This window comes from Salmo salar, chromosome 13 (genome assembly GCF_965601325.2).
Source record: "Salmo salar chromosome 13, fSalSal1, whole genome shotgun sequence".
Taxonomy (NCBI): domain Eukaryota; kingdom Metazoa; phylum Chordata; class Actinopteri; order Salmoniformes; family Salmonidae; genus Salmo; species Salmo salar.
The window spans coordinates 62,424,444-62,449,838 of NC_138303.1; the positions used below are offsets into that span (position 1 = coordinate 62,424,444).

The 25,395-nt window shown below is 43.6% G+C and overlaps 1 protein-coding gene across 3 annotated transcripts in view; it reads left to right on the forward strand.

The window, feature by feature from the left end:
- Window positions 1-25,395, forward strand: part of jade2 (jade family PHD finger 2) — a 152,850-nt gene that overhangs the window by 52,523 nt on the left and 74,932 nt on the right. For all 3 annotated transcript variants that reach the window (XM_082960242.1, XM_082960244.1, XM_045693416.2), the window contains one exon: window positions 24,750-24,937. In XM_082960242.1, the coding sequence (XP_082816368.1) occupies window positions 24,750-24,937 (188 nt within the window). The remainder of the gene's footprint in view (window positions 1-24,749; window positions 24,938-25,395) is intronic.

Below are 25,395 nucleotides of genomic sequence, written 5' to 3' on the forward strand. Positions count from 1 at the left end.
ATTTTGACTATTTTCTACATTGTAGAATAATAGTGAAGACATTGAAACTATGAAATAACACACATGGAATCATGTAGTAACCATAAAAGTATTAAGCAAATCAAAATATATTTGAGATTCTTCAAAGTAGCCACCCTGTGCCTTGATGACAGCTTTGTACACTCTTGGCATTCTTTGTGGGAACTCCTTCAAGACTGTTGGAAAAGCATTCCAGGTGAAGCTGGTTGAGAGAATGCCAAGAGTGTGCAAAGCTGTCATCAAGGCAAAGGGTTATTACGTTTGTAGAAATACAAAACTTTCAATCATTCAATGGTATGTCATCACTATACTTTCCATTCCGACATTACATGTATCCATCGCAGTGCTATTCTATACCGTTGAAGTACAGTTCTAGGTCATTGTGCATACCATATGTAGGTCATATGAACTTAATCCACAACAATTCCGAAGATTTTGGAGCTGTATAGGATTGAGGCCAACACGTCTCTCCCAGGCTTCCCCAACCAGCTCTCCGGACTTCCGAAGACGAGGTCGCATGCACCCACACTTATAGCGTTCTTGTCTTCCACCACACACTGCTCTGAGACCCAGGGCTGTTGCTTTGCGGGTTTCGTCATCCGTCCACTAAAGTCTTTAGCCGGGAGACGACTGTCAGAATTGAGGTTGTTTTCCTAGCTTTTTGAAGACTAGAACTAGCTAGCTGGTAAATTAGACTTTTCCCCGGAACCCGTTGGCGAGACCGCCAATATATCTTCCTCTCGCACGAAGGCTCGAAAATGCCCCAATTTAGTCCTGTTTTAATTAAATCTCTAAGCTGCTCATTACTGTGGCAGTGTCGTCTCTCCATCTCTTTTTCAGAAAGCTCCATCAGAGTATTTCTTCCCACAGTTTTAGTCTAGCTGGGCTAGCTAGCTATCTTTAGCTTGGCTTGTTTACTTCTAGTGGGGGTGTAGACAAGGAAGCGTGGGGGGTGTTGCACATGCACATATCGTGCATATGAGAAACAATCCAAAAATGTGCTCAAATTCTGAGCGAATATTGAATTTTACACTGTGGGTCACAGCTCTTTGTTGTGTAGTCTCATCAACTAAACTTCTTCTGTGTGCGATTTTAAAATAATCGCTTCAAGAACATTCATCTGGTGTCATAGAAGCAATTATTGGTACCATCATGATTGTCTTTAAAAAAAAGTTTTATTTACACCAAGATTGCCATTTTTCCCTTTCACTATAATGGGGGATCCTGTTTTCTGCAAACAGTGCCTGCAGTACCGCGGTCGGCCTTGAACCTCTTGGCTTCAATGAGAGGGGGCAGTCCTTCACCCCTGGTTTGGACTTAGGCAGACCGGGAAAAAAAAAACACTTACAGTGGGAAGAAAAAGTATGTGAACCCTTTGGAATTACCTGGATTTCTGCATAAATTAGTCATAAAATTTGAAAACATTAAGTCACAACAATAGACAAACACTTCAACTAAACTAATAACACACAAACAATTGTGATTTTTCATGTCTTCATTGAACACACTGTATTCACAGTGCAGGTTGGAAAAAGTATGTGAACCTTTTGGATTTAATAACAGGTTGACCCTCCTTTGGTAGCAGTAACCTCATCCAAATGTTTTCTGTAGTTGAGGATCAGACCTGCACAACGGTCAGGAGGAATTCTGGACCATTCCTCTTTACAAAACAGTTTCGGTTCAACAATATTCCTGGGATGTCTGGTGTGAACCGCTCTCTTGAGATGCTGTGGCATGACCTCAATCCGGTTGAGGTCAGGACTGACTGGGCCACTCCAGAAGGCATATTTTCTTCTGTTCAAGCCATTCTGTTGTTGATTTACTTCTGTCTTTTGGGTTGTTGTCCTGTTGCATTACCTGACTTCTGTTGAGCTTCAATTGACAGACCGATAGCCTTACATTCTCCTGCAAAATGTCTTGATAAACTTGGGAATTAATGTTTCCGTCGATGACAGCAAGCTGTTCAGGCCCTGATGCAGAATAGCAGCCCCAAACCATGATGCTCCCTCCACCATACTTTACAGTTGGGATGAGGTTTTGATGTTGGTGTGCTGTGCCTTTTTTTCTCCACACATAGTGTTGTGTGTTCCTTCCAAACAACTCAACTGTAGTTTTATCTGTCCACAGAATATTTTGACAGTAGCGCCGTGGAACATCCAGATGCTCTTCTGCAAACTTCAGAGGTGCAGCAATGTTTTTTTTTGGACAGCAGTGGCTTCTTCCATGGTGTCCTCCCATGAACACCATTCTTCTTGTTAGTGTTTTACGTATCGTAGACTCGTCAACAGAGATGTTAGCGTGTTCCAGAGATTTCTGTAAGTCATTAGCTGACACTCTAGGATTCTTCTTAACCTCATTGAGCATTCTGTGCTGTGCTCTTGCAGTCATCTTTGCAGGACGGCCACTCCTAGGGAGAGTAGCAACAGGGCTGAAATTTCTCCATTTATAGACAATTTGTCTTACTCTGGACTTTATTTTAGAAATACTTTTGTAACCATTTCCAGCTTTATGCAAGGCAACAATTCTTAATCTTAGGTCTTCTGAGATCTCTTTTGTTTTGAGGCATGGTTCACATCAGGCAATGCTTCTTGTGAATAGCAAACTCAAATTTTGTGAGGGTTTTTTTATCGGGCAAGGCAGCTATAACCAACATCTCCAATCTTGTCTCATTGATTGGACTCCAAGTTAGCTGACTGACTTCAATGGAGAAGTCAGTAGCCTAGGGGTTCACATACTTTTTCCAACCTACACTGTGAATGTTTAAATAATGTATTCAATAGACAAGAAAAATACAATAATTTGTGTGTTATTAGTTTAAGGGACACTGAATTTCTCTGTTGTGACTTAGATGAAGATCAGATCAAAGTTGATGTAAAATTTATGCAGAAATCCAGGTAATTCCAAAGGGTTCACATACTTTTTCTATGCAGAAAAAATCTCACTCACTCACTACACTTCCTCATCCATCAAAACATAGCTGGCAACGGGAAGCCATTCTCTTTAATGACCACATCAGGGATGCCAAAGCACCCTGGCCAGTCACTCTCGCCTCTCCGCTTTAAGGAGAGTAAATGCTGTTTACGAGGGTTGTGTTACTCAGCAGACACCAACGTCTCAGCTCTCTCTTTAAAGAACCAGCCACCCAACACTACCATGCACCGCTTTGCAGTGTTTCGTTTAGCCTCTCCTTCTCTCTTTATTCTCTCCTCCTCCATCTTCCCATTCTCCTCTCCTCCTTCACTCAAGGTTTTGTGTTGTTTTTTCTCTTTTCTCTATGAGGTGGCGTAGTCGTGTTTCTTCTTCCTGCTGGTGGCTCCGGTGTTCTGTTTTGCTGCATTGTCCACTACTTTGTTTTGGATGACCTTGTTCTAAGCGTCCGACCGACCGCCTCTCGCTGTGTTTTGGATAGAGGAAGAAAGATTAGAGGGCGAGGGATGACAGAGGAAAGGCATGACGGTAGTGGTTAAAAGTCCACCTTTCAGAGAAATGAAGTGAAGGACTGAACCACAGACCAGACAGACTAAACGTGTGCCACACAGCAACCTTTCTTGAGTTGTTGCAGCTCTATGGTCTGAAAGTGGCATCAATTCCTCTTCCTTGTCTCCCTTCACCTTGCGTCACTTCCTGTTGAATTAGGAACAAGGGAGAGTTTATTGTTTTGAAAGTCTATTGAAAAAGTTTGATTACTTGCTAGCTACCGTTTTGAGTTTGGATCCCGCGACGCAGTTGGCATCAGTTGCTGGGGCCGCTACCATCTGTCCAGTGATCCTGCCGACTAAGGCCGATCTGAGGAGCTACTTGGCGTAGCAGCTAGCCTAGCTGCTAGCTAGCTGCCTATCAAGCTAGCAGGGTTTTCTTGAGGTCTTGAACACAGCCCACGATGCGTGGCTGGGCCCGCGGATTGTCCTGGGCTTGTGGCTGTCTAGATCTCTTCTGTTGTTTCCAGTCTTTCCTGCAGCGTACCCTGTCTGAAACTATGAGGTGTAACAGCGTAACCTACATTGCTACCTTGACAAAGATCAAAGCCGACGGGAATACCGTTGGCGACAGTGGTGTCTCTATCACATGTGAGGGATCTTTTTAAACTAACTAAAAGACTTCTACAAGCAGTTGTTAACAGTAAGAAAATAGCTTCAAGTGTTGTGTCCAAATACTGATGAAGTCAACTTATAAAAGAATGGGCGACCTGACCAGAGAGGTCCAGGACCTGAAGAACAGTTTGCAGTTCTCCCAGGCTCAGCTTGATGAGTTTAATTGCGTACGTCTGCTACGACAAGCTTGTAAATACGCTCTGGCTTTCTACACCGATTTCAGTGCACTCTCGTCTGAGTGTGCCAGAGCGTAGAATAACTGACAAATTTACAAACACTCAACACGCTTTGAATATGGCTGGTGTCAGTAAACGTTGGCAAGAAAGCGTAAATTGTTGCCAGCAGCACAATTGCAATCACCAATCCTCTGGATAACGTAACGTCCTAACCAGCTCTGCTAGGGCAAGTAAAATGGTCAGTGAGCTGTACTCTAATTTGTGTATGGAAGTAGCTAGCAAGCTAGCCAACATTAGCCAGTTTGCTTGGGTGCTTGACTGTTGTTTTTAGGACAAAACGCTCAGATCATCCCTTAAAGAATTGGGTGGGGCTTAAGCGGGTTTGAACAACGCTGAATGGAAGTAGACAAAGAAGAGCTCTCCAATAGGTACCAAAACATTCAAGGATCATTTTCTCAAAACATTAATGTGTTGGAAATTCAAAATAGTTTGCATAGTCTACTTACACATAGCTCTGTCACACAGATTTACCCCACCAGACATGCCACCAGGGGTCTTTTCAGTCCCCAGGTCCAGAACAAAGTCAAGGAATTATACAGAGCCATGAGTAAGTAAGTGGGTGGGTGTGGGTGTGTGTTCCCAATTCTGGGGACCACAAAAGGGTCTCTTCTCCCCCCCAATCTTAAAATGATAAACATTCAACATTGGCCATGCTGTCAATCCACATTGATTTCTGCCGCGCTCAAAACAACTGTTAACTCGGAACTTGGAAATCTGACTTCAGTGAGTTCAAGACAACTGGGAAAATACATTTTGAATGGTCATCCAACTCAGAATTGTAAGTCGGGAACTCAGGCCTCTTTCTTGAGCTACGACCTGAAGATCACTGACGTCATGATTCAACGTAGTTTTTTTTACGAGTTCCTAGTTGTTTTGAAAGCACCATAAATCCAGAGAATGCCAGACTTTGATGACAAAATTTACCCACGAAGGACTGCCGCGCCACCTTCCTGTTCAAGTGAGCACAGCACAACAAGGTGAGTCCAAAAATGTCTTGTATGCTGCTGCATAAATTATGTAATATGCCAGGGAGATATGTATACTGTAGCTAAGAAAGTAATACTAAGTGTATGTTGTGTAGTAAGCTGTTAGTAGCGCATGTGCCTCACGCTAATAATTCGGTCTATTTTCCCCTCTTAATTTCGCCTACTGATCCAACTTGGTGGTGCACGTGTAGCCTATAACCTGTTATAGAGAAATGTGATCATTGAATATTGTAAGAGCTTTCATTGTCTGCTTATATGCCCCCTTTATTTATCAAATCAATTTTATTTATATAGCCCTTCTTACATCAGCTGATATCTCAAAGTGCTGTACAGAAACCCAGCCTAAAACCCCAAATGGCAAGCAATGCAGGTGTAGAAGCACGGTGGCTAGGAAAAACTCCCTAGAAAGGCCAAAACCTAGGAAGAAACCTAGAGGAACCAGGCTCTGAGGGGTGGCCAGTCCTCTTCTGGCTGTGCCGGGTGGAGATTATAACAGCACATGGCCAAGATGTTCAAATGTTCTTAAATGACCAGCATGGTCAAATAATAATAATCATAGTAGTTGTCGATGGTGCAACAAGTCAGAAACTCAAGAGTAAGTGTCAGTTGGCTTTTTTCATGGCCGATCTTTGAAAGTATCTCTACCGCTCCTGCTGTCTCTAGAGAGTTGAAAACAGCAGGTCTGGGACAGGTAGCACGTCCGGTGAACAGGTCAGGGTTCCAGCAGGTCTGGGACAGCAGGTCTGGGACAGGTAGCACGTCCGGTGAACAGGTCAGGGTTCCATAGCCGCAGGCAGAACAATTGAAACTGGAGCAGCAGCACGGCCAGGTGGACTGGGGACAGCCAGGAGTCATCATGCCAGGTAGTCCTGAGGCATGGTCCTAGAGCTCAGGTCCTCCGAGAGAGAGAGAGAGAGAAAGAGAGAATTAGAGAGAGCATATTTAAATTCACACAGGACACCGGATAATACAAGAGAAATACTCCAGATGTAACAGACTGACCCTAGCCCCCCCGACACAAACTACTGCAGCATAAATACTGGAGGCTGAGACAGGAGGGGTCAGGAGACACTGTGGCCCCATCCGATGAAACCCCCGGACAGGGCCAAACAGGCAGGATATAACCCCACCCACTTTGCCAAAGCACAGCCCCCACACCACTGGAGGGATATCTCCAACCACCATGGTTCTGACTTGGTGTACAGGGAGAATACTGTAAGAACGGCCCATGCTGGTATGCATCCCCCAAAAAGTCAATTTTTGTTATATTGATTACGCCCGTCCTAGCTCGCTCATTAATGTCTTAATTGAAATTACGGATTGCCTCATCTGCTTGTTGTCCCCTTATGCCATAGTTTGTACATCTCAATTGTCAGTAGAAACCCCATTTGTTTAAGCAAGTCAGCCATATCAGCTATGTTTTTTAAAGGCAGTAAATGAGGCTGAACTAACTGTTTTGCTGCCAGACAAGGCTCTGCTGATAGCTAAGTGTAGCAGTGGTAAGGTGTTGGGACTCTGCTGTTGGGACTCTGCTGTTGGGACAGCTTTATGTAAGCCCTAACAGTTTGGGGGCACCGTTTGTCACCGTTATAGTGCGATTTAATGTATTTTTTAGTGTTGTGCAGAAGCTTTGCTGGCATGCATCCCCCAAAAAGTTCATTTTTGTTTGCCCCACCAAGATTTATATGCTAAAATTGCCACTGCATGTGTGTGACACACACACACACACACACACACACACTACATGTTAATGTATGTAAATTGTAAAGTATTTTGTCTGTAATGTCTTTTTCGTTATGTCGGACCCAAGTAGACTAGCTGTTGCTAATGGGGATCCTAATAAATCAAAACTGGCATTGATGTCTATTCTGCTTCATTGATGTCTATTCTGCTTCATTGATATCTATTCTGCTTCATTGATGACTATTCTGCTTCATTGATGTCTATTCTGCTTCATTGATGTCTATTCTGCTTCATTGATGACTATTCTGCTTCATTGATGTCTATTCTGCTTCATTGATGTCTATTCTGCTTCATTGATGTCTATTCTGCTTCATTGATGTCTATTCTGCTTCATTGATGTCTATTCTGCTTCATTGATGTCTATTCTGCTTCATTGATGACTATTCTGCTTCATTGATGACTATTCTGCTTCATTGATGACTATTCTGCTTATTCAATGTTAAAAAAATAAAAAAATAAATAAAAAGAAAGATAGACGCTAATCTGTTATTCAGGAGCTTTATTTTTGTTTTTTTAAACTATTGACAATGTCAGTTTAACTTTGAATTCCATTTGTTATTTTTTTGGTGAGCTCAATACGCTGTTTCTTGAGATCGATCAAGTGTGAACTGTGCGACAAGGTTTAGCGTTGAAAACATGGTAATTAAGTGACCATAACCCGTTGTGGGGCAGACACGGACAAGAAGAGGGACAGAAGAAGCACGACTGAGAGGGATAGAGAGCTGTTGCTTTGCAAGTTATAGTATCTCTACCTGAAAAACATGATCCAAATGATTGATAGTTGGTATTCAGCAGTCATAAAAGTATGCTTTTACTTTGAACTACAAAAATTGTGATTTTGTCAGACCACATAGGAAGCAGCTCTATAGAGATGAGATGACAACTTGGGATGAAATAGTTAAGTCATCAAATAAAACAAATGTTGTATACAGAACTGAAATATTTTAAAGTAATGTGAATAAATTGTTTAAGATGGCTATGCAGAAATCGATCTGCCATTTCCTGGTTGCTAAAATTCAGTTTGTGACAAAGGAAGCAAGTATAGTGTAGAGAATCATTGTACCATCTAAACCGCTGTGAAATATCTTTTCCATAATCAAAAATATTGTATTTTCAGCTGTTTGAAGCTAATGCACATATAACAGATATACAGCTCCTTAGACTTTGTTTCAATGACCGACATATCTATAACTCACATTTCTATGTAAATTTGGTCAGGTCGCTAAAAAAGTTACATATTGCAGCTTTAATAAGTGATAAGCAGTAAGGGCTTGTATTCATTGTTTTATTCTGTTACAGCATTCATCCCACATAATGCATAGTGCATTTAATGTAAAAAAAAAAAAAAAAGATAATCTAAATCGAAAACCATGATAATTTTTTTTTTATCATCGAACTGACCTCAAACAGCACTAATCGCTCAGCACTATTGTTCATACAGTACCGTAGCCTAGATCCTCAAAATAGAAAAGTAGTTCTGCACTGATTAAAGTCTTTTGTTAATCTCAAAGGGTTCAGTTACTGAACCCCCAAAACAACACATTTTAAACCGGTGTAGTGTGGTGGGCTGGCTGGATGCTGGTGGGCTGGCTGCCTGGAAGTGTCTCAGACTGGGAGAGGAATGCAGGAAGAGGGGGCAGAGACTGCTGGTGGGGAACCCCCCTCCACCCCAACCCCTCTTACTACAGGCCAGGTGTCGGTTAGCGCTTTACTGTATTGCAGAGTGGTGTGCGTACGTGCGCGTTCACGCGCTACAGAGTGCTGTGCCACAGCTGCATAGGAAGAGGTTAGGGTGGGGGAACCAAAAACACATACCAAGCAACGTGACGACGCTGCATGTGGATTAGTTACTGTGCCCCGTTATAAGTGGGGTATTGAGAACGTCTGACTGTGATTGAACCCCAGGCAGCTCATGAGATGAGAGGCTAATAGAGAAACCAGTGAGGAGAGGGGCAGACCTGGGTTCAAATACAATTTAAAATCTTTCAAATACTGACATTTTGCTCTTGCCTGCCTGGACTGCCAGATTGGCAGGGTTTGCAGTTTTGGGATTATTCTATTAGTCCATTAAGCCAGGCAAGCTCAATCAAGCACTGAGATAAAGTATTATAAATGATTTCCAGCAGTATTTGAACCCAGGTCTAGAAATGGGTCATGCTGCTACAGTGTGCTCTACTGTATCATTATACTGATAAACTAAACAAACCAGATTCATAGAAATGGATGGTAAGGCAGTTGGAAACGTGGCAGATCGGATGACACCGTTAGGTCTGTGACCACCTGCTCCACCATGCTGCTTCTGACCGCTGTGTTATGGGGCAGTGTGGGGGGGGGTAACGAAAGTATTCACACCCCTTGACTTTTTCCGCGTTTGGTTGTGATACAAATAGGGATTAAAATGTATACTTTTTTTTATCTACACAAAATACTACAATGACGAAGTAGAATTTTGGTTTAAAAACAAATCTTCAGATTTATGAAAAATAAAACCCTAATATCTTTAAGTATTCAACCCCCTGCGTCAATACATGGTAGAATCACCTTTGGCAGCGTTTACAGCTGTGCGTCTTTTTGGGTAAGTCTCTAAGCACTTTGCATACCTGGATTGTACAACATTTGCCTATTTTATTATTTTTAAACTCTTCAAGCTCATTACTAGACAGTCATTTTCAAGTCTTGCCATATATTTTCAAGCTGATTTTAAGTCAATGTCGTCTTGGTAAGCAACTCCAATGTGTATTTGGCCTTGTGTTTTAGGTTATTGACCTGCTAAAAGGTGAATTTGTCTCCCAGTGTCTGTTGGAAAGCAGACGGAACCAGGTGTTTCTCTAGAATTTTGCCTGTGCTTAGCTCTATTCTGTTTCTTTTTATCCTAAAAAACTCCCTAGTCCTTGCCGATGACGAGCATATCCATAACATGATGCAGCCACCACCATGCTTGAAAGTACTAAATGAAGAGTGGTACTCAGTGTTGTGTTGGATTTGCCCCAAACATAATGCTTTGTTTTCAGGACAAAAAGTAAGTTTCTTTGCCAAATTTTTTTGCTCTGTTACTTTCCTTATTGCAAACGGCATGTTTCATGATTATATTTCATTCTGTACAGACATCCTTCTTTTCACTCTGTCATGTAGGCTAGTATTGTGGAGTAACTACAATGTTGTTGATCCATCCTCAGGTTTCTCCCATCACAGCCATTAAACTCTAACTGTTTTAAAATCACCATTGGCCTCATGGTGAAATCCCTGAGCGGTTTCCTTCCTCTCCGGCAACTGAGTTAGGAAGGACACTTGTCTTTGTAGTGATTGGGTATATTAATACACCATCCAAATTGTAATTAATAACTTCACCATGCTCTAAGGGATATTCAGTGTCTGCTGCTTTTTATTTTTACCCATCTACCAATAGGTTCCCTTCTTTGCAAGGCATTGGAAACCCTCCCTGGTCTTTGGTTGAATCTTTGAGTGAAATTCCCTACTTGACTGAGGGACCTTACAGATAATTGTATGTGTGGGGTTCAGAAATCGGGTAGTCATTCAAAAATCATCTTAACCACTATTATTTCACAGTCCATGCAACTTATTATGTGACTTGTTAAGCCATTTTTACTCCTGAACATATTTAGGTTTGGTAAAACAAAGGTGTTGAGTACTTTTTGACTCAAGACATTTCAGCTTTTAATTTCATATTAATTTGTAAACATTTCAGGAAACAAAACTCTGCTTTGACATTGTGTGTAGATCAGTGGCACAAAATCTACATGTAACCCATTTCAAAGTCAGGCTCTTAACGTGTGTGTGTGTGTGGGGGGGGATGTGAATACTTTCTGAAGGCATTGTATGTGCACCACATTTTCTTCTGCCTGCCCCCTCTCTCCCTCGCGCTGGCTCGCTTGTGGTGTGTTCATTACACTGATTCTGAATTTGTCCAGTAGAAAGTCACGTTTTAGTTGCAAAACATTCTAGTTTTGCAACTGTTTGGACTAATGATTATACCCCTGCTCTTTCTCTTCGCTAGTGATGCCAGTGTGTGTTCAGTCTTCGGTCTGTAGAATATCCTAGCCTATTCATTGATGATGGGCCCTGTTTAACTGAAGTTGCGAGGCATTGCAAGCCAAGACATTGCGAGATACAGCATATGGTTGCCGGTAGAAAGGCCAAGTGCACTGTTCTGAATGTCTGCCTGGTGGCCGACCTGCCTCTACTGTGCCCCTCCCCTCTCTCTCCGTCCCTCGCTAGCTCACTATGAAAGATACAAGTGTTTGGTCTCGGAAGTATGGCAACTCATCAATCTCCTCCGTTCCAAAAATAGTCAATTCCTAGAGGAATCGATTCTTGACACTCGTAAATGGAAGTCGATAGCGGGAGTTGACGTGCAAGGAGTCGAGAAATCAATTATTTTGGAGTCGACTCTCCACCACTTTGTCACCATCCATTAAACGTTGAAAAAATGGCAGAGAAAGGCAAGCGACAGCAGCAAAGTCCTGTATGGTAATACTTTGAAAAGTTAAATGAGAAGGAAATGCAAACTTTGCAAGGTTGAATTGAGGTACTGTAATGGTAGTGCAGGTACAATGCTTGACCATCTGAAAGGGACACCGTGAGACCCAAACTGTTTCTGGCAGCAGCACAGCTGCATTGTAAATTCACATGGAATTTTATGAATTTTTCTTATTGTTTTAACGGAAAAGCGAGTAAAAAGAAATGGCAGTTTAAACGTCAACACATCTCCTCAGTCCTCACCACCTGTGCCCCCCGGGGATTTGACCAGTTGTTAACGTGTTCACAATGACGCAATTAAGGAGGACAGCTTCTTGCGAGTTTTAGATATTCCCACCAGAAACTCCCATGCAAAGGCCTCTCTTCTTCACTAGGACGAAATGAAAAGAGCTCAGCGTATTTAGCGCTCCCTTTTAGTTCATATTCATGATCGGCATATGTTTTCCAGCACCGACTGAGAAATACTTTTCTCTCCAGCTAAACTCGGGGCCTAAAGCATTATTGAGAGGATCTCCACTGGTTCAAGATGCTCCCAAATGGCACCTTATTCCCTTTATAGTGCCGTACTTTTTACCAGGGTGCATAGGGGCCCGGCACTCATTTTGAGTGCCTGTATAATTATAATTTTTTGAACAAATATTCCATATGGGGTGCCAGTACTCAAGCGGTAGAAAATTCCAGGTTGCAGTACTTTTGTACCCAGCCTAATTCAATAACTCCACTCTTTATGCCATACATTTTCATCAACTTTCTGCGTGTGTGGAGATGATTGATGATGGAGACTGGTGGATGAATGCAATGCCTGCCTGGCTGTTTTTATGGTGCTTTACCTGGAAAAGAGCAATAATGGGAGAACAGAGCTTTCTGAGAACTGGTCTTTCTTTGTTAGATCACCATCTCTACCAGGAAGCGGTAACATGTAGCCTAATCACTTATACAAACAGGCAGGCGCGTGCACACACATACATGAAAACACAGCACACACACTTGCACAACACACACACACACACACTCCAATTTGTGAATACAGTCCATACATGTAATGAGGACTCGGGCACTCAGAACATGAGCAATAGCTTGCTTTCTCTTGCAATCACTAGACAACTACACGCAAATGTGCAGGTGCATTGAATAGAAACTTGTGGTACATAAGTACTGACACACTTTCATTTTCATAAACACCCTGTACGTACACACACACACACACACACACACACACACACACACACACACACACATCATGCAGTGCTGATAGATAAAACCACTCTCAACATGTTTTCCAACGCTTTGTATTTCCTTATTTTCTTCCACCTGTTTGATTGAATAAGAATGGTGGAAAATATATAAATGAGCTGTACAGCTGCTGTACACAGAAATGAATGTGTGTCCTGCAATAAGGATTTGGAACTGGCAGAAAACAATGGAGGCGTTTCCCCTTTCTCTCTCTCCCTCGCTCCATCTTTCTCTCCCTCTTTCTCACTTCTCTTGCTCTCTTGCGGACTGATGTTGCATAATCATTTATGTAAAGAGGTATTCGTTCTTCCTCTAGAGGGTTTGTGTCTTCAACATACTAACCTGCCGTTAAGCGCTAGCTAGCTAGCTAGCAGCCTGACTGTTAGCATACGTGTAGCCTGTTTAGCAGCTAGCTTGACGCTTCCCTGCCTGCTTGCCTGGCACTCCCCCCCTCCTTTTTAGCCTCCTAATTAAGGGGACAGACACAGGGAAGCTAGCTCTCTGGTGAATTTCTTCACACTGCAGTGTTTTAGCAACAAAAAAGGAGGGGGGACAAAAGGGAGGAGGTGGATGCAAACACTGAGGGAGCTGTGAGACCTAAAGCAAGGTCCTGGCGCGGTGCCAGTCCTGCTCTGGGCAGCAGCAGCCTCTCAGCCTTCCCTTCCCTGTCTCCTGGCTCGCAACTGACTCAGTGGAAAATGTGAATGAAAACAATCCCCAAGCCCCTAACACAAATCACTTTTCCCCCTACCCCACTCCACCCCTCAAAACCCCCCAAGCGGGATTATTATGTGCCTTTTTTGGGGGGAGTGGGAAGGGGGCTTGCGATTTAGTGTTTTTCTGTGTAGGGTAACTGCCAGAGTTTTGGGAAGAAGAAGAGAAAACAAATGTGGACGAAAACAGAAAAAAGGCTAGTAGGAAGCGCAGTAAAACCCTAGCCGGCTAGACTGATTCCTCTTGTTGTGAGAGTGACTCTATAGTAAGGAGGCACAGGAATATGGCTCTTAATAAGGCTCAGCCATATCCATGACAACACGCTTGGCATTCCTGGGCAGACCGCATTGGCATCTGAAGGAATCACAAAATGGCAGCACACAAAAAGACTCAGTCGGGGCTCCGGTTAACCCTCTGTGTGCCACGCCTGACGACTTCGGAGAAAGAGACACTGTTGTTATCTGCTTTCTGACGGATTTTGTCTAGTGCTTGATTAGAATAAAAAATGATCCCCACATTCTGATTCGGTTTAGGCTAGTTGTCATTGTGAGAGAGGCTAAATTGTTTGTGTTCTAAAAGTGACTATCCAGCATTAACATCTAAAGTGCAGAGGCATTGTTTTTACATTTCCCGGTTCCTCAAAGAATGAATGAAATGACAAATTCCTCTTGACCCCCTCCAATTCATTCTGTTATTAGAACAAGCCTTTTCACTAAAGGGATGAGTCCCAAATGGCGCCCTACTCCCTACATACTGCACTACTGTTGACCAGAGCCCTATGGGTCTAGGGCTTTCATCCATTTTGTCACTGGAACATTTTAATGTCATATCTGACTGAGAGGGTTGCTATGACTCGCGTTAAACAATGTGCCATTTCCCTATCTCGGCGGGGATTTTACTCTGCTGGGGGAAGATACTGATGCATCACAGTATCTTTCTGATGATTTCAGTTTGTCTGTCTCTGTCTGTCTGGGTCTTCCATCTCTAATAATTCTCTTCCTCTCCAGCATAGGTCAGGTCAATGTTGTGGCTAGTTAAAAAACCACACACACACACTAGTGATGCGCGGGTTGAATCATAACCGTGGTCCCAGCGGTTACATCCGCTGGGCGGACTGGTATACGGTCATTAAATATTGTGTGGCTGAAGGGCGGGTGGGTGGCGGGCGGGTTGAATAAAGAGAAACAAAACCTTAATTAATTTTTAATGTATAATTGTGCAATTTTATATACGCTACATTGAGGTTTTTCTTTTCTTTTTGGCTATCTGGTATTACTGCATAAGCCTACATTTTAGGGCTTAACTGTACACGCGCCAAATAGCCTGCACAGCCAATCTTCAGATAACTTTTTCTGCCCTTCCCAAAAGCATTAACGTCAATCTGCGGAGGCAAAAAGGAGATTGACGACGTTTAATTCAATAAGACAAAAGCTGCGAAAGGTGAGTTGAAAATAAAGAGAAGGGGAGGGCCAGAAAAGAAATGCCTGGGAAATATTTGGTGAAGTGGTAAAAGAGGATGCTATGTGATGATTTATGAGGCTCTATCCCAATTGGACAGGATTTTGAATAGGCCTATGGCATGTCAAGGGGACTGTAGCCTGCTGTTTTAGTTGAGTTAAATGGGAACTAAAATCTGGACATTGACTAACCAGAATAAACGACTGTTTTTGGGCAAACTAAAGTCCTGTGATAATACTAGTCCCGTGCGAATCGACATCCCTGTGTTTTGAGAAAATGGCTGAGTTTTACAGGTGTTACTCGCGGTTTGAGCAAGAAAACAATAACTGGTTCGATAAATTGAACGAAGTGCTGCGCGTAGTGCAGTCGGAAAGTATTCAAACCCCTTGACTTTTTCCACATTTTGCCTTATTCTAAAATTGATTAAATGAAAAATGTTCCTCAATCTACAAACAGTACCCCATAATGACAAAGCAAAAACAGGCTTGTAGATAGTTTTTTACCTTTGCAAAAATATCACATTTAAGTAAGTATTCAGACCCTTTACTCAGTACTTTGTTGAAGCACCTTTGGCAGCGATTACAGCCTCGAAGTCTTCTTGGGTATGACGCTACAAGCTTGACACACCTGTATTTGGGGAGTTTATCCTATTCTTCTCTGCAGATCCTCTCAAGCTCTGTCAGGTTGGATGGGGAGCGTTGCTGCACAGCTATTTTCAGGTCTCTACAGAGATGTTCGATCGGGTTTAAGTCCAGGCTCTGGCCGGGCCACCCATGGACATCCAGAACAGAGAATCTTGTTTCTCATGGTCTGAGAGTCTTCAGGTGCCTTTTTGCGGCCTGATTGGTGGAGTGCTGCAGAGATGATTTTCCTTCTGGAAGGTTCTCCCATCTCCACAGAGAAACTCTGGAGCTCTGTCAGAGTGACCATCGGGTTCTTGGTCACCTCCCTGACCAAGGCACTTCTCCCCTGATTGCTAATTTTGGCCGGGCTGCCATTTCTAGGATGCAATGTCAACTGTGGGACCTTTATATATACAGACAGGTGGGTGCCTTTTCAAACCATGTCCAATCAATTGAATTTACCACTGGTGGACTCCAAGTTGTAGAAACATCTCAAGGATGAGCAATGGAAACAGGACGCACCTGAGCTCAATTATGAGTCTCATAGCAAAGGGTCTGAATGATTATGTAAATAAGGCATTTCTGTTTTGAATTTTTAATACATTTTGCCTTGTCATTATGGGGTATTGTGTGTAGATTGAGGATTTGTTGTAACGTAACAGAATGTGGAAAAGGTCAAGGAGTCTGAATACTTTCAGATGGAACTGTGTGAAGGGCCTACATGTATCAACTTAGAGGCATTGCCTGATGTGAACCATGCCTTGAACAAAATAGGTCTCAGAAGATCTAAGATTAAGAATTGTTGCCTTGCATAAAGCTGGAAAGGGTTACAAAAATATTTCTAAAATAAAGTCCACAGTAAGACAAATTGTCTATAAATGGAGAAATTTCAGCCCTGTTGCTACTCTCCCTAGGAGTGGCCGTCCTGCAAAGATGACTGCAAGAGCACAGCACAGAATGCTTTATGAGGTTAAGAAGAATCCTAGAGTGTCAGCTAAAGACTTACAGAAATCTCTGGAACATGCTAACATCTCTGTTGACGAGTCTACATACCTAAAACACTAAACAAGAATGGTGTTCATGGGAGGACACCATGGAAGAAGCCACTGCTGTCCAAAAAAAACATTGCTGCACGTCTGAAGTTTGCAGAAGTGCACCTGGTTTTTCCACAGCGCTACTGGCAAATTCTGTGGACAAATGAAACTACAGTTGTTGTTTGGAAGGAACACACAACACTGTGTCGAGGGGGGGAAAAAGGCACAGCACACCAACAAAACCTCATCCCAACTGTAAAGTATGGTGGAGGGAGTATCATGGTTTGGGGCTGCTTTGCTGCCTCAGGACCTGGACCGCTAGCTATCATTGACGGAAAAATCAAGTTCATGAAGATATTTTGCAGGAGAATGTTAGACTATCTGTCCGCCAATTGAAGCCCAACAGATGTTGGGTGACGCAACAGGACAACGACCCAAAACACAGAAGTAAATCAACAACAGAATGGCTTGAGCAGAAGAAAATACGCCTTCTGGAGTGGCCCAGTCAGTCCTGACCTCAACACAGTTGAGATGCTGTGGCATGACCTCGAGAGCAGTTCACACCAGACATTCCAAGAATATTGCTGAACTGGAACAGTTTTGTAACGAGGAATGGTCCAAAATTTCTCCTGACCGTTGTGCTGGTCTGATCCGCAACTACAGAAAATGTTTGGATGAGGTTATTGCTACCAAAGGAGGGTCAACCTGTTATTAAATCCAAAGGTTCACATACTTTTTCTTGCCACTGTACATAACCAATGTTCTCTGGTAGTATTAGTCCCTTGTGACAAATAGGGCTATAGCCTTAATAGTAACTCCTGCAGAATGAAGCATTCACACCAAATGTAGGATTCATTTGTACTTTGGAACAGAAGTTGAGAAATATAATTCATTTCTTTCTGCTTCTTGAGAGAATGCTCAGTTAGATATCATTTGTAGAGGTGCTGTCTTCATCATAAAAGCTGATCATATTTCAAGCACATTAAATATGCATCGAAGCCCAACTGAAATCTTATCAAAACACGTTGGGTCGTTTTCACACATTTTTTTCCTTACAACTGGTCAAACTAATGTCATTTAGACATTTTCCACAGAAAATCTTTCCCGTTTTTTTTTTTTGTTGCTTTATTGTATTTTCTCCCCAATACCTAAGCTTCTTTGCTCCGTGAAAGATGAGAGGGAACTTCACCGACGTCAACTGGATTGAAGCATTCATTCTATCGATCTGTTTCATCATTCTGTTGAGTAAGGGTTTATTTAGTCTTCTAGGGCAACAAAGGAGAAGCTACCTGTATCTAATTATAGACATGTTGACTAACACACAGCCTACTGAAATGTCTGAAATTATAAGCAGAAACATATCTACATCAGGCACCATCTGTCAAAAAAATTGGTCTGCCATCTTTGACTGTAGCCGACAACTCATTTTCTATATTTGCAGGTTAGGGTCGGGTGTGAGGGCCTCAGATTTTCACTTCATCACATATAGTCGGGTGGTTGTGGATGGGCTATTAGCAATTGCAGGCGGGTGCGGGTGAACAAACAGTTGACCCTTGCACCAGAAAAACACACACACACACAGACATCTAAGCCAGTCCCAGACATGGGTGCCCCTGCCTTTGGCACTCCAGGGTAGGAAGCCCCGCGGAAGCCTGGCCTGATTGTTCCGGTTGGCTGCTCTGTGGATGTAGGTGGGGGTGGGAATGGGGTCATCTGAGGATGAGGGGCAGGGGTGGGCACAGTGGAACACCTCATACATCCTGGCAGAGTTGGCACAAGAGATTGGGAAAGAGGCATGAAAAGATGGAGATTGGGGGGTGTATTGTGGGACCAAAGCAGAGATTTCCCACAGTGTTTTCCTGCAACATTTCAATTTACTGTTGTGTTGTTGTAGTTCAGTCTCTTAACATTGTCTAGCACTTGGGTGAAAACTGAGTGGGCGTCTCCATTTTTTTCCATTTCCTAACAAACACCAACGAGCACCTGTAAATGACTAGCTTAAGATAGATCTACTGTGTTTTTCCTTCCTCTGACAGAACAGAAACAGAACAGAACAGTAACAGGAGCCGGTGTTCCCATGCCTGCTGGTGGCCTTGTCTGTCCGTCTCTGCCCCCACCGGGTTGAATAAAGCACTGTGCTGTTTCTGTCCCTCTGAGAAATGTCATCCACATCAGAGGTGTTGGGGGGGGACATGTTATCCAGGAAGATGACAAATCAGTGGGTGGTGTTTTGGCTAGAGTCCCAAATGGCACCCTATTCCCTATGTAGTGCCATTTGGGACGCGGCCCCTTTTGCACTTGCTGTGGTGTGAAGTACATTTACTGTCTGTTAAACTCGGCGACACGCCTGCAACCTTCTGGTCATGACATTAGCTCTCCTCATGTCTTCAACCCACATCCCACCCCTGCTGAAGGTTGCTGGCCTAACTGTGCTGAGAACTGCCCTCGAGGTAGACGTCTAGGATCAGGTTACCCAACACCGAAACTAAACCACAACCATGAGGGGATGATCACATACAGTACCAGTCAAAGGTTTGGACACACCTACTCATTCCATGGTTTTTCTTTCATTTTTAGTGTTTTCTACATTGTAGAATAATAGTGAAGACATCAAAATTATGAAATAACACATATGGAATCATGTAGTAACCAAACAAGTGTTACACAAATCAAAATATATTTTATATTTGAGATTCTTCAAAGTAGCCATCCTTTGCCTTGATGACAGCTTTGCACACTCTTGGCATTCTCTCAACCAGCTTCACCTGGAATGCTTTTCCAACAGTCTTGAAGGAGTTCCCACATGCAGAGCACTTGTTAGCTGCTTTTCCTTCACTCTGTAGTCCAACTCATCTCAAACCATCTCAATTGGGTTGAGGTCAGGTGATTGTGGAGGCCAGGTCATCTGATGCAGCGCTCCATCACTCTCCTTCTTGGTCAAATAGCCCTTGGTCATTGTCCTGTTGAAAAACAAATCATAGTCCAAACCAGATGGGATGGCATATCGCTGCAGAATGCTGTGGTAGACATGCTGGTTAAGTGTGCCTTGAATTCAAAATAAATCACAGATAGTGTCACCAGCAAAGCACAATCACACCACCTCCTCCATGCTTCACGGTGGGAACCACACATGCAGAGATCATCTGTTCACCTACTCTGCTTCTCACAAAGACACAGCGGTAGGAACCAAAAATCTAAAATTTGGACTCATCAGACCAAAAGACAGATTTCCACTGTTCTAATGTCCATTGCTTGTGTTTCTTGGCCCAAGCAAGTCTCTTCTTATTGGTGTCCTTTAGTAGTGGTTTCTTTGCAGCAATTTGACCATGAAGACCTGATTAACACATTCTCCTCTGAACAGTTGAAGTTGAGAAGTGTCTGTTACTTGAACTCTGTGAAGCATTTATTGGGGCTGCAATTCCTGAGGCTGGTAACTCTAATGAACTTATCCTCTGCAGCTGAGGTAACTCTGGGTTTTCCTGTGGCGGTCCTCATGAGAGCCAGTTTCATAGCGCTTGATGGTTTTTGCGACTGCACTTGAAGAAACTTTCAAAGTTCTTGAAATTTTCCACATTGACTGACTTTCATGTCTTAAAGTAATGATGGACTGACTGTCTTTTCTCTTTGCTTATTTGAGCTGTTCTTGCCATAATATGGACTTGGTCTATTACCAAATAGCCCTATCTTCTGTTTACCGCCCCTACCTTGTCACAACACAACTGATTGGTTCAAACGCATTAAGAAGGAAAGAAATTCCACAAATGAACTTTTAAGAAGGCACACCTGTTAATTGAAATTAATTCCAGGTGACTACCTCATGAAGCTGGTTGAGATAATGCCAAGAGTGTGCAAATCTGTCAAGGCAAAGGGTGGCTACTTTGAACAATTTCAAATATAAAATATATTTTGATTTGTTTAACTCTTTTGGTTACTACATGATTCCATATGTGTTATTTCATTAGTTTTGATGTCTTCACTATCATTATACAATGTAGAAAATAGTAAAAAATAAGGAGAAACCCTTGAATGAGTAGGCGTGTCCAAACTTTCGACTGGTACTGTACATTATAAATATCAAACCCTCTATCACTGGTTAGGGGAAACTTCTATCTCCCTGAAGTTTGAACCAAGGCCCTGTCCAAACACGTTTTAAAATATGCCATTCCTTCCTTTTAGAAATCGCTGATCTGTTATGACATTGGTTAAGAGTTGTGGAAGCTACGCTGTGTGAAAACCTATCCAATCCTTTCTACATCAGTGATCATCTCAAGGAAGGATGCAACTTTTAGAAGTTTTCCAAACAAGGCCATAGTTGTGTGGGGTAGGAAGAGAAAATGAGAGTTGACAGTGTAGCATCCGAAATGTTCCTGTGGGTTGCAGACTGGCTGATCGAGTGAGCTCTCTCTGCTCTGGCCCGGCAACACGCTCGCCCACTTTCTCGTCCCCTGGCCAGACCCAGCCGTGACTGGACAGACTCGGGGCCCCCCGGGCCCGGCGCGTCTGCCACCTGATTGGCTTAGTGGGGGTGGTGGTTAGAGGGGGTCACAAAGGTCTGCTTTGTGCGTCTGCTGCTTGAGATGCTGCGGCCCCTCTATTTTCTCTCTCCACACTAGCCCTCTCTGATTCTATCTCCCGTTCTCCCTCTTCACTCACTAGCACTCCTAACACACTGCCCCTCTTTTGTACAGTAGCTCTCTCTCTCTCTGAGCCTCGCACAGAGGGTACAGTAGCCGCAAGATACACACACACACTCCAGATCCCCCAAGGCCAGTCAGTGTGCAATAAAACCCAAAGCCACATCCCCTCTGGGTCTGGGGTGGCACGAAGGGAAGTATGTACTGGTGTTCTGTATGGAGGAGCTGAGAGTCTGAAGCCCTTTTGTGTGTAATTCAGCTCTCCCCCGCTTCAGATAAATATTCCACAGGGCAAAGAAGGATCAAAGCTGCCTCTGCTGTGAAGCCGGGACTCAGAGGAGAGCGAGGGAATATCCAAATATTTTTAGTTTCCCCGCTCGTGTCATGGACAATTACCTTCCTTAGACAGGAGTGCTGGTATCTTGGAACCTAGGATTTAGTCAATAATATAGCAATGATATAGCTCTGATAGCCTTAGGCCATGCTAATGTATAATATATGCTACTTAGCAAACACTTTTATCCTTAAGTGACTTAAATTTACAGTGAGGGCATACATTTCAGTACATGTGATCACTGCGGGAGTTGAACCCACAACCTTGTTTTTGCTAGCGCCACACTCTTCCCAACTAGACCAGTGTTTCCCAACCCTGGTCCTTGAGTACCTTCGACGGTATACATTTTTATTGCAACCCTGGACAGACACCTGATTCAACTTGTCCACTAATCGTCAAGCCCTCAATGAGCTGGATGAGGTGAGTTTGTTCAGGGCTACAAACAAAGAAATGTGTACTGTTGGGAAACGCTGAACTAGACCACACAACACCAGACCAGCATGCATTTGTCTGCCAGTTATACCATGTTAGGATTGCCCAACAACAAAATAACAGTTACTACTGCTCCCTTCATAGTCAGCTTATTGAAGACATATTTCCAGTAGCTAGGATACATTTGCCTCTCTAATTTGACTGTCTATCCCCTCATATCTAGAGTTAGTTCTGTCTGGATTTGCTGTTTGTTGTTTCATAATCTCTGTTGACCTGAGTCATCTCGCCCTCTTGCCCACATCGCTGTGACTCCACCCAGTCTGGCAGCCCAGAACAACTCTTTCTCCCCCCTCTTCTCTTTCTCTCTGTCTTCTCTTACTGTCTGTTTAATCTCTCTCTGTCTTCTCTTACTGTCTCTCTGTTTAATCTCTCTCTGTCTTCTCTTACTGTCTGTTTAATCTCTCTCTGTCTTCTCTTACTGTCTCTCTGTTTAATCTCTCTCTGTCTTCTCTTACTGTCTGTTTAATCTCTCTCTGTCTTCTCTTACTGTCTCTGTTTAATCTCTCTCTGTCTTCTCTTACTGTCTCTCTGTTTAATCTCTCTCTGTCTTCTCTTACTGTCTCTCTGTTTAATCTCTCTCTGTCTTCTCTTACTGTCTCTCTGTTTAATCTCTCTCTGTCTTCTCTTACTGTCTGTTTAATCTCTCTCTGTCTTCTCTTTCTGTCTCTCTGTTTAATCTCTCTCTGTCTTCTCTTACTGTCTCTGTTTAATCTCTCTCTGTCTTCTCTTACTGTCTCTCTGTTTAATCTCTCTGTCCTCTCTTACTGTCTGTCTCTATTTTCTATGTACTCTTCCCTCCCTCCCTCCCTCCCTCCCTCTCGCTCATTGTTTATGTAGCCTGTGTTCAGGACATGTGACCCTGGCCAGAGAGAACACACCGTTCTCTCACCTCGCCCCTGTGGTTTTTCTCCACTTCCACAAGATATCTACAGTCAGCCACTGTACATCGATCCACTACGCTGGAAATGATAGAGAAAAAGGAGCATTAGGTTAGCCGCCTTCTGCCTGCAAACTCCACGAGTGAGTCTCTCTGATCACCACTTCAGACAATCCACACTTCCTGTAGCTCTGAACATCTTTAGGCTCGCTGGTCCTGCCTGGGGATTTAATTATAGTTATTGAAGCTGGGGGGGGGGGGGGGCAACGGCCAGTAGAAGAGGGTTATCTAATGAAAAGATAACCAGCTTAATAAGGCACAACAACTCTGAAAATGTATCGAATGATTCTCCCCCCGCGTGCGTAACCCACTCACATTTGATATTTTCCTGTTTTGGTTTTTTAGATGGAGATCACAGTGTGTGTGGTGGCGGAGAGATGGAGGCAACAGGCTGCTAGTAGCAGTAAGGCAGCTGTAGGGGGATTTCTCAGGCCTCACACTATTTGCATGGTTTTACATCAGACGTGTCGGCCAGGGAAGTGGAGGAAGTGTGGAGAGCAAAGTGTCTGTGCGTCCCAAATGGCAACCTATTCCCTATACTGTGCACCACTTTTGACTGAGCACCGCGAGGAATATGGGGCCATTTTGGGACACAGTGTGCCTGTGTAAACAGGCTGTACACTACCCACCCTCCGACGCAGTGAGGCAGGAGCCACTGTGATGTTGAGGATATGACCTGTTTAAGATTAGACGCCGAATCTGTCATTATCGCATCGCTTCCCACTCACTCAAAGGTCACCATTTGAGTACAGGTGGAGGAGATGACGAGGTGTGTGTGTGTGTGTATCCATCCGTGTGTGTTTCGGTTTGTTTGCGCACTGATAGGACTGGAAAACCCTAGGTTGTGTACCGGTCTAGGAACAAGCGTTGATGTGTGTGGTAACTGGGCGGGGGAAAAAATAGTCCGGCCCAGGAAATAATTCAAGTGAACCTATTTGACCTCTGTCTTGCCATGTTGATAAGTAAAGCGCTGCGTGTGTAAAACCATTCCCAAAATCAGAATGCAATATTCCCATTCCACACAAGCACACTAATGATTAGCATTCACAATATATTAGTCCCCAACAACTCGTGTTAACCAAACAAACCCGAAGTAGATCGCAATGAAAACAAATGTAAATACTTTGTTAAAAAGCTCAGTTAGTCGTGTCATTGAACTCCAATGGAGAAAAACCTAGATTTGACTCTGTGTGTGTGAGAGCGAGAGATCCTTACAGAAATGTTTACGCTTATGGGCTCCCCTCCCAGTGGGTCAAGTGGCGTTCCCTGACCCCATTTCCCGTGGCATAGTAAGAAGGGCATGAGGTGCCGGGGGAGGGGGGTGACATGCTGCTCAGACAGAGAAGATGATGACTCCAGCTATGCCCCCCCCCCCCATGGCCTAGGGCTCCCTGTGCACTGCTGACATACCCCCATGTCTGGGCAGACCGACACAACACAGGGCCTGTGTATTGAACTGTTAGGGCTGGTCTACTGTCGGAATGTCAGGATGTCACACTCCATGGTCCCAAATGGCACCCTGTTCCCTGTCTAGTGCACTACTTTTGACCAGAACCCTGGTGGGCCCTGATCAAACGATTCCTTGACTATCTCAAGCATGTTTGACCTTCAAAAAAAATGTTTATTTCCTTCACTGTACATGTTCCAGTCAATTAAATACAAATGGACAAAAAGTTAAAACGGTGTTTTCTCTCTCTCTCTCTCTGTGTGTGTTGACAGGATGGTACCGGAGGTGGGGCGTATCCCGTTCTACTGGCCTGTGCAGGGCCAAGGCCGGGGGTGTGTGCTGGGCCTGGGGCTGAGCCAGAGGGACATGAAGACCACCGATGAGCCCCACAGTCGCTATGACCTGGATGACATGGACGTGTCCTGGCTGGAGCTGGTCAACCAGGAGTTCAGGGAACTGGGTGAGAGACGTCTTCGGAGTCCCAACCCGGCACCCTTTATCGTGCACTACTTTTGAGCAGGGTCCATAGGGCTCTGGTCAAAGGTAATGCACTATGTAAGGAAATAGGGTTCCATTTGGAATGAGAACCTTCAAATCGACGTCAACAGGACTTTATTAGCCTATCGATTTGTTGCATCTGTTAGTTTGAGCATTTAGTTTAGAATATGACGCAAAAGCTGGTAAAACGACTCACTCACACATTTACTGGGCTACTGTGGATCAGCATTTTACCAGCATTGTATGACCATACTATTGTACCTCTACTCCATTGTGAAAACTTGCGTCCTCAAAACCCTAAACTGCAGACACATTTTAAAGGAGAAAACGCATCGCACCGAGTGACGATCTGCCGTTCGCCATTTGGGACGCAAGCCAGGGCCTGTGGCCAGGGAGGGTTGGTAGTGCTGGTCAGAGGGC